This window comes from Mastigoproctus giganteus, chromosome 5 (assembly GCF_048544385.1).
Source record: "Mastigoproctus giganteus isolate SK-2022 chromosome 5, ASM4854438v1, whole genome shotgun sequence".
NCBI classification, from domain to species: domain Eukaryota; kingdom Metazoa; phylum Arthropoda; class Arachnida; order Uropygi; family Thelyphonidae; genus Mastigoproctus; species Mastigoproctus giganteus.
Window position 1 is genome coordinate 204,992,392 of NC_143579.1, and position 13,123 is coordinate 205,005,514.

The following is a 13,123-nucleotide window of genomic DNA, read 5'->3' on the forward strand; positions in this document are numbered from 1 at the left end:
AAAACGCCAACTCCACCTTCACTCTTTTCACTGTTTCCATTGGTGTAACTGCCCTCTTCTGAATGGAATCTAGAAGCCTGAGAGAGGTTCTGGCCCAGGTTATGGTAACAATATTCCATGGTAGGGTGGATTTGCGATTTGTACAGAGCGCAAATTTGTACAAATTTGTACAGTGCTGAGAGCAAAAGAGAAAACCAAGTTTTTTAGATGCAGAGGAAGCAATATTTGTAATGTGCTTGTGCCAAGAGAGATTAGAAGTCAGGGTAATCCCCAAGAAAGATATATCATTTTGCAGAGGTGCAAGTGATTTTTGCACTGCTTCTATTGAAATGAGCAGAAGCCTGAAAAACAAGATGCAGGATATTTCGGAGACTGCTGGGAGTCATTGCGGTACAAGTAAACACATGGGTAGTGTTAGGGTAGCTAAGAATAGAAACAGGTGCATGTATACCTGCGTGTACACCAATGCAAGGAGTTTGGTAAATAAATTTGATGAATTTGAGGTATTGCTCAAAACATCAAAGGCAGATATTGTTGGGATATCAGAGACGTGGTGTCACACAGAGGCAGCCCCCTAGGCAGAATGCGCTGGTCCTACAGGAACTAGTAGTTGTTGGTGACTCTATTGTCAGGGAAACGGGGAACATGCTTTGTAAAAAGGATAGGTGGAATAGGACCAGGGTATGTCTGCCAGGGGCAAAGGTTGATGACGTTGTAGAGCGGATATCATCTTTTAAGGGCACAAAAGGTGATATAGTTGTACACGTTGGCACTAATGATATTAAGAGTAGGAGACCAGCGGAATTACTTAGCAAGTACAGGTCACTGTTGAAAAAAAGCCGTGAATTAGGGTTGAATTTGAAAGTGTCTGCAATTCTGCCCAGACACGATAGGAGGGAGTATATGATGAGAGCCTTGTCGATCAACTCGGCCCTGGAGGGATTGTGCAAGGCTCAAGGGGTAGAATTTTTTTCAGCCTGGACTGTACTTGTTAACAGGAGAGATTGCTTCTACAGGGATGGGATACACTTAAATAGAAAGGGTGCAAGAATTTTTGCTGATGCTGTTGAGGCAGAGTTAGGTGGGTCAGAAAACTGCTAGTTGGGGGGGGATACAAGGACTAATACATTAACAGTAGCCACTGGCAGAGGTGGAAGTGAGGGATCTCTGCAGGATCATCTAGACAAGAATTCAGTTATAGCTCAGACGCAGCATGGTTTTGTTAAGGGCAGGTCTTGCCTGACCAATTTGATTGGATACTATGATGTAGTCACAAAAGAACTGGATGCAGGGAATAACTTTGATATTATATACTTGGACCTTAGAAAGGCTTTTGATACTGTTGCCCATGGAAGACTGCTGCACAAATTGGAGCAGTGTGGCATTGGAGGCAAATTGCTGCTATGGATAAGGGGATGGTTGAGTGGCAGAAGACAGAGAGTGGTAATCAATAGACACTGCTCAACGTGGACTAATGTTATTAGTGGAGTTCCTCAGGGTTCAGTGTTGGGTCCGTTGTTGTTTTCGGTGTTTATGAATGATATTGATGATGGGATATCAAGTTTAATGTCCAAGTTTGCAGATGATACAAAGGTTGGCAGGGTTGTTAAGGACACTACTGACGCTATGCTGCTGCAACAGGATCTGGAAAAGTTGAACAGATGGGCTGAGAGGTGGCAAATGAAGTTTAACATTGACAAATATAAAGTACTACATATGGGAAACAGTAACCCCAGAGCAACGTATCAACTCTGTGGTACTACATTGACAGTGGTGGAGAATGAAAAGGACCTGGGGGTAATTGTGCAGGCAGATATGAAGTTCTCTGAGCAGTGCAGACGAGCTGCAAGAGTAGCTCATGGTGTCTTGTCAATGATATACAGGAATTTTTCTAGCAGGGGTAAGGAGGTGATTATTCCCTTGTATAAGGCAATGGTTAGGCCACATCTTGAGTACTGTATACAGGTCTGGAGGCCTCATTTCAAGAAGGATGTAGAGCTGCTGGAACGGGTACAGAGAAGGGCAACAAGATTAGTGAATGGAACAAAGGGTTGCTCTTACGAAGAAAGGTTTAAGTTTTGCAAATTACAGAGTCTGGAGACCAGGCACCGGCGAGGTGATCTGATAGAGGTGTATAAGGCTTTGAATGGTTTGAGCATGCTCAATGCCAATAGGATTCTTCATCTTGCTCAGAATAATCACCTCAGAGGGCATAAATTCAAATTGAGGAAGGACGGATGTCGGATAGATGTGCGGAAATTTGCCTTTGGCCAGCGGGTGGTTGGTTGGTGGAACCGACTTCCATCACTTGTTGTTGAAGTTGATAGCCTAAACAAATTTAAAGCTCAACTGGACAGGTATTTCGAACGGACGGAGGGGTGAAATGGGAGTGGTGTGTGTTTTTTTTTTTTTTTTGGCTGATGCTGAATAAGCTTGCTTTCTTGCATCATATGCCTCTACTAATGCTAATGCCTAGCAATTGGAGTGTCACCAAAGATAAGTATAGGAGTAAAAGAATCCTTTTTGAGAGATATAAGACAACACTCAGTTTCAGACAGATTGAAATCAACTAAGTTGTCTTTGCACACTGGAGAATTACCTGGAGATCAGCATTTAAGGAATTGGAAGCAGATATTCGAGATGTTGAAGCTGATTAAGCAGGGCAAAGTTTCTCAAATTGGAAAGTGGAATGCAATATGCTATGATCAGCAAAATTATGGATAGGATTACCAGTCAATGGAAGAAGGTCATTAATATACAAGAGGAAAAGAGTGGGGGAAAGAACAGATCCTTGGGGGACACCAACATTAGTGGAGAAGTTAAAAGACAGAGAGCCATCTACCATCACTCTCAGTGAGCGATCAGAGAGAAAATTGGATAATCAGTTACGAAAAACAGTGGGCAAACCATATGATGGAAGCTTGTTTCGAAGACCTTGTTTATGATCTTGTTTATGCCAAACAAGATCTAAAGCCTTGGAGATGTCAAGAGCAACTGCTTGTGTTTCACAGAGCTTTTCCATTGAATTAGTCCATAAATGAGTAACACAAGCCAGAATATCACTAGTGGATCGACACTCATGGAATCCAAACTGGCAATTGTTGATTAGATGGAAGGTTTCTAGGTAGTTTAGGAGTTGGTAGTTAATTGATTTCTCCATTACTTTAGAAAGAGTAGAATTAATTGCAATGGGAGAATAATTGGATGGGAGGGATTTGTCACCCTTTTTTAGGAACTGGCTGGATATGAGCAAATTTTCAAGCAGAAGGAAAAACACCTTTGGAATAAGAAAGCGAAAAAAGGCAGCAAAAAACAGGAGTAAGTTCAGGAGCACAGGTTTTGAGAACAAGTGGAGAAATACCATCGGGACCTGGAGCTTTCTTAGCATAAAGATTCGTCAAAGTCCTTCTGACATCCTTTTGACGGAAGACCACAAGAGGCATTGAATGGAGCATGTTGGGAATGGTGGGAGGTGTTTTACCAAGATCATTAATACCTAAGTTGGAAGAAAATTGGGATGCTAGCAGGTCAGCTTTATCCTTGGCTGAAGTGACAACAGAACCATCTGGTTTGGACAGAGGTGGGAGCAGAGATGGGCAAAAGTTATGGCCAATAGCTTTGGCAAGAGACCAGAATGTTCAGCTACCATTAGGGCAAGAAGCAAGTTTTCTACTCTTAGCCTGTTCAAAATCTAGTTTGAACAGATTAATAACTGCTTTACAATTGTTGCGAGCTTTTGCAACAATTGTAAAGAAAACAATTGTAGAGCAACAATTGAAGACAGAAAATGAAACTGAAGAACTGGAAACAAGCCAATTATGATATGCAACATTCTTCTCTTGAACAGCCTTACCACATTTATTGGAAAACCAAGGTTTCGATAAAGGACAATATTTTAAAGTGGAGTGTGGAATAAAGGATTCCATTCCTACAAGAATAATTTCACTGACATGATCTGAGGAAACGTTGTCATCAGAAGTTTTGAAACAATAATGCGACCAAGAAAAAGAAGAAAAGAAATCTTGCAGGTCATCCCATTTTCCATTCTTGTAATGCCAAACAATATGAGGTAGGGAATAGCCATGAGATAAAGGCTCCATTGGAGAAGAGACAATCACCAAGTTGTGATCTGAGGTGCCTAAAGGACCACTCATTTCGTCTGTGTACTTAGAAGGGTTGTTTGTGAGAAAAAGATCAAGCGTGTTGGCTGTATGGTTAGGATTGTCCGGTATTCTTGCAGGTAAATGAACAATCTGTGCAAGGTCATTAGTAATTGCAAAAGCCTCAGCATCTCAACCAGCTGGGTCGGTGTGACTAGAAAATGGAAGCAATCTGGAGTTGTGAACATTAAAATCACCAAGGAAAATTACCTCACTGTTAGGAAAGTTAGACTGGAAAAAGTCAAGTTGCAAAGAGAGGAAGTCAAAGAGCTCCAAGTGATTAGTGGGGTTGGGAAAATGGTAGACAACAGATAAATTTTGACATAATGAGGGTAGAGAGATTTTAAGCCAGAGATGATCGAAAAGAGGAGATTCCAAATTACCAAGTCTCTGACAGGGAATATTGGAATGGATATATGCACAAGTACCACCTTTGAGGCAAAAAGAATCATACAGCGAATAATTTGGGCAATGGAGATGAGCAGTAGTTGAATCAACCGAAAACTGAGATTCTGTCAGAAATAGTACATGGGGTTTGGCAGACTGCAAGTGGAAATGGACTTTGTTGAGATTAGAATTGCAACCATGTATAATGTGAAATGAACTAGAAAGTGTTTGGGAGGTTTAGATCTTTTCGCAGATAAGCTTATTCTATTAGTTTGACAATTCATGATGTATTCAATAGTAAGAAAAAGTGGGCAGGGGACATGCTGTATGAAGTAATGAAATTTTTGGATATGGAATACACATGGTAAGAATACCCAGATCCTTGACATAATGTGGCCTCAAAAATGCCCTCTGCATACACACTACTCGGACCCCCTCCAGTTACTATCTGGCAGAGTAGAGGTAGCAAGATTATGTACTAGTTGATCCTTAACCTTTGTATCATCTGCAAACTTTGATATTAACCCTGATATACCTTCATCAATATCTTTGATAAATATACAAAACGACAATGGGCCCAGCACCAAATCCTGAGGGACATCACTAATAACATTAGTTCATGTAGGGCAGTAACCATTGATAACCCCTCTCTGCCTTCTCCCACTCAACCATCCTCTTATCCATTGTAGCAACTTACCCTTAATGTTATACTGCTCCTTTTGTACAGTAGTCTTCCATGTGCAATAGTATCAAAAGCCTTCCTGAAATCCAAGTATATGATATCAAAATTATTTTTTCAATCCAGTTCCTCTGTGACCACATCATAGTATCCAATCAAATTTGTCACACAAGACTTCCCCTTAACATGCTGTGTCTGAATTATCTCTGCTGTCTTGTCTAAATGATCCTGCCATGCTTCTATAACCAGTGACTCCATTATTTTCCCTGGAACAGAAGTCAAACTAACAGGTCTGTAATTACTCAAGTCACCCTTTGATCCCGCTTTGTGAATTGGAAATACATTTGCACATCTCCAATCTGTGGGGAGTTCCCCCAAGTCCAAGGATGCTCTCATAATTATGGCTAAGGGTCTGCTTACTTCCTTTTCTGCCTCCTTTAATATAACTGGATAGATACCCATCCACCCGAAGTGCCTTTCTTATTTTTAACTTCAACAATTTCTCTTCCACTTTGCTCTCAATTATTACAAAATCATTTAATTCCCTGTTAGAGTTTTATAAACATCTGGCCCTTGCATCCTTAATGCAAAATACTCATTTAATTTGGCAGCTATCTGAGAATGATCATCTACAGTCAAACCATTGACTGTAGATGATCATGTGCAAGTGGCCAACCCACAAGTTCCAGTCTATATCTGGGAAGTTAAAATCCCCCATTATAAGATATTCTGATTTACTGGCCCACTCTATTTCTCTGTATAATTGTTCATTGTACTCATCAGAGTCATTAGGCCTAAAACAAACTCCTACCCTTATTTTTTCTTTCCCAGTGATTATGTCACACCAGACTGCTCAACATTGCACTGTCCATCTATGTCCACTGGATGCACTTCCTTAGATTTTATATGTTTCTTAACTAACAGCATAATCCCTCCTCCCTTCCTATCCTGTCTATTCTTTCTGTACACATTGTTCTCCTCAAATTCAATTCTGTATCCCTTATATCTGAGTGGCACCACATCTCTGATATCCCAACAATATCCACCTTGGATGTCTTAACCAGCACTTCAAATTCATCAACTTTGTTTACTATACTCCTAGCATTGGTGTACATGCAAGTATACATGCAGCTGTTCTTAGTCTTAGTTACTCTAATACAGCCCATGTATTTACTTGTTTCATGACTCCCAGCAGTTCCTGAAATCTCCAGCAACTGGCTTTCTGGGCTGCTGTTCATTCCAATAGAAGCAGTGCAAGAATCATTTCCACCATTGCCTGCAGCTACTGTTAACCTATTAGTCTGCGAATCTCCCCCCAAGCTATCAGTTTTCTGACCTGCCTAACATTGCCTCAATAGCATCAGTAAATATTCTTGCACCCTTTCTATTTAAGTGTATCCCATCCCTGTAGAAGCAATCTCTCCTGTTAACAAGCACAGACCATGCTGAGAAAAATCCTACCCCACGTGCCCTGCACAATCTCTCCAGGAACAAATTGATTGACAAAGCTCTCATCATATTCTTCTCCTATCCTGTCTGGGCAGGATTGCAGACACTTTCAAATTTATCTCTAATTGCAACTTTTTTTCAGTATTGACCTGTACTTGCTTAGTAAATCCGCAGATCTCCTACACTTAATGTCATTAGTTCCAATGTGTATAACGATATCACCTTTTGTGCCCTTAAAAGATGATATCTGCTCTATAATGTCATCAACTTTTGCCCCTGGCAGAGATACCCTGGTCCTATTCCACCTATCATTTCTCTTAGTAGATCTCTCTCTCTCTCTCTCATGTTTGTATTCTGAGGACAGGGAGGCCGGCATCTTGTACAGAAGAAGAAGCCAGTAGGTTATTGTTGTTTTCATTGCTGACCTACTTCTTGGTTCTGAAAAGGATATTCCTCTAATCAAAGGTTGGCAATATTTTCCTCAGAGATTCAGACATGATCCCTAATTAATTTAGTGATCTGTTCATTTGTGCTGCATGGAGGGGAAATAGAAGTTGTTGTGAAGAGTGAGATTATGCTACTGACTGTATTTCCTTTTAAAATTTCTTTTAATATTAAAACATAGAGTTGTGTTTGATATAAATGCATAATTATTTATTTGTCAGATCCTCTCTTTAATGGCAAAGATATTTTTAAATGGAATGCTTTTTAGAAAATAACCAGATTTAAATTGCAGGATAGATCTCCTAGTTTAGCTAATTGATGAGAGAAACTTACAAGTAAAATAACTTGTGTGAAGAAGAAGTTAATCTGGTAACTAATTTTTCAAACTTGATATTGATTTGACTTATTGCTATAACTTGATATTGTATTTATATGGTATTTTATGCATGTGAATAATACACTGATGCTTAATGAACTTTGTTTGTCCAAATGATTTCAAGAATGTTAATTACAAAGACTAACTAAACTAGAGTGCCATTTCAATCTGAATCAGTGTGTTGATAAAGAGGAAAAAGGGAAACCAAAATACACCATTATTTAGTTCTAGTTTAAACATTGTTTACTTGACAGTTGAAAACTTAGGAATAGGTTCAGCAGTAGACGCATGTAAAAGAGAGTCAAGCAAACAAACAATTATGCATTTAAATCAAACAAAACTCTACAGTGTAAAACAAATCTCTGCTTCAAATGAGTCCTGATGCTGAGGTTACATGTCATATTAAATTCTAATTTCTAACGAATTGGGGGGAGGGTACAGAAATTTGATGGATGGAAGTTCAACATTTCCCGAACAGGGGTCATATTCAAAGTTACATTTGTTTTGCAGGCTGCACTGAGTGATTTGAGAAAAATTAGTGTGTTACATTTTCAATGAAGTGTACTGCACATACGCTTTTGTGCAGCCACCAAGGTCAAGCAGAAGGTGCCATAATTGGAGTACCGGAACATTTTGATAGCACCTCATATATACACACGCTTCTGGTCGGCATGCGCATATTTGGTACCAAACATTACAATGTATTACAGAATTCGTGACACTAACATGTGGCTCTGTAATTTCAACAATCTCACATATTCGGCACAACAAGCGCCACAGTCTTTTAAATTTGTTTATTTCCACTTATTTTAGTGTTGAATGTACACGGTTTTTGAAATAATTAATAAAATTTAAAATGCTGTTTTAGTTTACTTTCTGTACAGGATGTATAAAAATTATTTGTGGGCTGGATATGGCCTGTGGGCCATAGGTTGGATACCACTGATATAGACCATTATAGTTAACAGAAAATTTAAAGAATCCTAATCTATACAGCATAATCCCAGGTTCAATATTAACAAGAATACAGTGGGGAGGGATAATTCCAATTCAGTAAATTTATAGAGTTCTGATCCATGGTATCGCAGTTCCAAAGATTTTAACAATATTTTGTGTTTGGGGTCATCATAAACAAAAAATAGGAAAGAATAATTAATTGCTAAAATTTTACTTGGTTGAAAAACCAAGTAAAATTTAGCAGTGATAAATCTCCATGGAGTTCTGAAAACCATTGTTCTCCTATATGTACTACATTGGTAAATAATTTTCACCAGATTAACTCAATTTAAAATAAAAAGTTAATGTTCTTCAATTAAAGTTAATAAATATTACAGAATCACAGTACTGTATTATCAATTATCTTCTGTATTGTTTTTTGTTCAATGATTACTGTACAGAACTAATTACTTTATTTAAAAGACAACAAATGGATTAGTACAAAACACTATTAATTATCTCTTTATAAAAACTGCTTTTAAACCTACTTTGCATTCATATCCATTTACAATTGCACTTTTAGTATTTCTTCTCCCGAATAAACCAGATCTGACCCTATTTCAGCAAAAACAATTAATTTCAACAAATATATTAAATAATTGCATCATTATATTAAACACACAATATGCATTAAATTAAATAACACCAGTTGTGTGACTGTATATATATATGCATGTATATAATTGAAACAAATGCTGAACAAACAGTTCAAGTTATAAAGTAAAAGCATATAAATGAAGTATGATATTATGCAAATCAAATTTAACAGAACTCATTAATGTCATAGAATAAATGATTAAACATTTATCTATGGTGATATAAAATGAAAAAGATCTGGGAGTGATTGTGCAGTCATATATGAACTTTTCTGAGCAATGAAGACAGGCTGCCATAGCAGGTCATTGGGTATTGTCAATGATATACAGGAATTTTGCTAGTAGGGAAAAGGAGGTGATTATCCCTGTGTATAAGGCAATGGTCAGGCCAAACCTTGAGTACTGCATACAGGTCTGGAGGCCTCATTTTAGGAAGGATATAGAGTTGCTTGAGCATGTACAGAGAAGAACAACAAGATTGGTTAGGGGAATGAAGGGGTCCTCTTACAAAGAAAAGATTAAGTTCTGCAAATTGCAGCAGCTAGAGACTAAGCACCTGCGAGGTGATCTGAATGAGGTGTATAAGGCCTTGAATGGGTTGAGCACGCTGAATTCTGATGGGGCATAAATTCAAATTGAGGAAAGACAGTTGTAGAATAGATGTGCGGAAATTTGCCTTTAACCAGCAGGTGGTTAATTGTTGAAACAAACTTCCATCTGTCGTTGTGGAAGTTGATAGGTTAAATAAATTCAAGGAGGAACTGGACAAACTTTTAAAGGGAATGGATGTGTGAAATTTTTTTTTTTTTTGGCTGATGCTATATAAGCTTGCTTTCTTGCATCACATGCCTCCATTACTACCACTATTAGATTAGACTGAAATGTTAAATAATAAAATATATGGAGAATTATAGATATTAAAAAAAAAAAAAGGGAAGTAAAGCTATGCATGAACATTAGAAAGAAAAGTGAAAAATAGACTAGTTAATACCAAAAGAAAAGGTATATTTGCCCTGAGCTATAACCAAAAGGGAAGTCCTTAAAAAAATTAATAAAATAACTAAATTAACTAAATTATTATTACTGAAATGATTGCTAATTATTATAATAGGCAACAATTAATGGTAAGTTATCAAGGGCTAGCACCATTCAATACATCCAAATAATAATTAGCAAATATATATATACACTTGGTCGTCGACTTACGACCGGCCGCACTTACGACCACAAAAAAAAATAATAATAAATAAATAAATTAATAATAAATCAGGAAATCACTACTGGTGACACCCACAACCCAGGTGAGGAGGCACATCGATGACGGGAGGCCTGAAGACAGCACCAGGCACATACACCCAGTCACTCTCTCTCACATACACCCAGTCGCTTTCAAGCATCTGTTGCGTGTGGTGTATTAATTAAAATTCTACTGAAATATGCATAAAATGTTTAGTAAAAGGAAAATGACTTCATCTACATATACGCCAGCTAAAAAGTCAAGGAAAACTATTGATTTAGAGTGTAAAATGAAAATTATCCAGCAGTATGAAGGCGGAAAGAAAGTGAATACGATAGCATGTGACTTGAAGTTATCACATTCCACGGTATTGATGATACTTAAGGACAAAGAAAGAATTCGGGAAGCTGTGAAAGGTTCTGCACTTATTAAGTCTACAATTTTAACCAAACAACGACAGGAACCCATCCATGAAATGGAGAAATTGTTGTTTATGTGTATGGAAGATTTAATACAAAAAAATACACCCATGAGCCTTCACACAGTGCAAGCAAAGGCTAGAAGTTTGTTTCAGTTTAAAATCACGCGCCGGAGACGATTACACAGAAAATTTTCAGGCTAGTACTGGGTGGTTTAAGCGTTTTTAAAAAAAGATTTTCTTTGCATAATATCTCTATAAATAAACATCTCCTACCTCAACCCAAGAACTTGGCCCTGACGATGCACAACTCAGCACAAGCAAAGATTGAAAATTGATTTTGTAAATTTCATTTGTATTAATTTTTACATTAATTTTAGATTCTATTTTTGTGTTTACAGTACATTATGTACAATATAATTATAGATTGTAGTTTTGTTTTTTTATAAACAGTATGAATAATAAACCAATTAAAATATAGAGAACGTTTGAATTTAACCTCATAGAGAGAGAGATAGCCTAGGCGTAGAAACGAAGGTATATTCAGTATCGCTAAGTAAAAGATAAAAACATTACTGTATTTAAAATGAAAAATAAAAGATTATAAAAATAAATCATAAAGATGATAAAAAGATTAGAAAGGTTAAAAAATACTGTTAATAAATATATGGCCGACATACGACCAGATCGACTTACGACCTGTCAGTCAGAACGGAAGTCGGTTGTAAGTCGACGACCAACTGTATGTGTGTGTGTGTACGTTATATAGTTGAACAGAATAACAAAAAGGCAGAAATAAGAATGTAAAAAAATGGGGAAGTAGTCTAGTTCAGTTGACACAGTGTAAACTGTAAAGTTCGCAAGCCATTTTCTATAAAAATACCCCTTTTCAATTCTTATAATTTTTATTTTGTTAACTAAATTTTATTTTCATTTTTATTTATTTTGGCAACTAAAATTTTATTCTCACTTTTAGTTATGTTTATGCTTTTCTGATGTAAACTTGTGGTTTACATAAAAAATGGAGACATATGTTACTATTTTTCTTGCAGTCCTTCCTGTTTGCACCTGATGGGAGGCTGGTTTTGTAAGTTATGCGGCAACATCCTTATTTCATCAATTTTATAATTATATATTTCTTATTATGCATATTTTATTAGTTATCTTCACTCTGTTTCCCTCAACTTTCTTTAACTTAATTTTTTTATATTGCTTTACACACACACACACACCATGGTCATGTTGTGGCTTCTTGATAAGATAATATGTACCTTGGTTTATGATAATTTATTTATTTATATATTCTTTCTATCTTTTCGGTGCTATTAGTTGTAATTTGTTTAACTTCATACTATTGCATACTATTATTACATCAATCTTTAATTAACTCACTGCACCTTATACAAAAAAAAGCCATTTATTTATTAATTAAAAATTGTTTATGCTCTAAAAGTGTATGTTATATTTATTATACTACTACCCCCACATGGTTAGCATTACCATAGGCATATGATGCAAGAAAGCAAACTTATGCAGCATCAGCCAAACAAAAAAAAAAAAAACCTCGTTCGAAATACCTGTCCAGCTGAGCCTTAAATTTATTTAGGCTATCACCTTCCACAACAAGGGATGGAAGTCTGTTCCATCAACCAACTACCCGCTGGCTAAAGGCAAATTTCCGCACATCTATCCTATATCTGTCTTTCCTCAATTTGAATTTATGCCCTCTCAGGTGATTATTCTGAGCAAGAGGAAGAATCTTATCAGCATTGAGCATGCTCAAACCATTCAAGGCTTTATACACCTCTTTCAGATCACTTCGCCGGTGCCTAGTCTCCAGACACTGTAATTTGCAAAACTTAAGCCTTTCTTTGTAAGAGCAACCCTTTGTTTCATTCCCTAATCTTGTTGCCCTTCTCTGTACTCATTCCAGCAGCTCTACATCCTTCTTGAAATGAGGCCTCCAGACCTATATACAGTACTCAAGGTGTGGCCAGACCACAAGGGAATAATCACCTCCTTATCCCTGCTAGAAAAATTCCTGTATATCATTGACAAGACACCATGAACTACTCTTGCAGCCCGTCTGCACTGCTCAGAGAACTTCATATTTGCCTGCACAATTACCCCAGGTCCTTTTCATTCTCTACCACTGTCAGTGTAGTACCACAGAGTTGATACGTCGCTCCGGGGTTGCTGTTTCCCATATGTAGTACTTTACATTTGTTAACGTTAAACTTCATTTGCCACCTCTCAGCCCATCTGCTCAACCTTTCCAGATCCTGTTGCAGCAGCATAGCATCGGTAGTGTCCTTAACAACCCTGCCAACCTTTGTATCGTCTGAAACATTAAGCTTGATATCCCATCATCAATATCATTT

The 13,123-nt window shown here is 37.3% G+C and overlaps 1 protein-coding gene across 1 annotated transcript in view; it reads right to left on the bottom strand.

Moving 5' to 3' along the window:
* LOC150086026 (ankyrin repeat domain-containing protein 13D-like) overlaps window positions 1–13,123 on the bottom strand; it is a 204,548-nt gene that overhangs the window by 77,262 nt on the left and 114,163 nt on the right. The window contains exon 8 of the mRNA XM_090373656.1: window positions 8,980–9,046. Within this exon, the coding sequence (XP_090229782.1) occupies window positions 8,980–9,046 (67 nt within the window). The remainder of the gene's footprint in view (window positions 1–8,979; window positions 9,047–13,123) is intronic.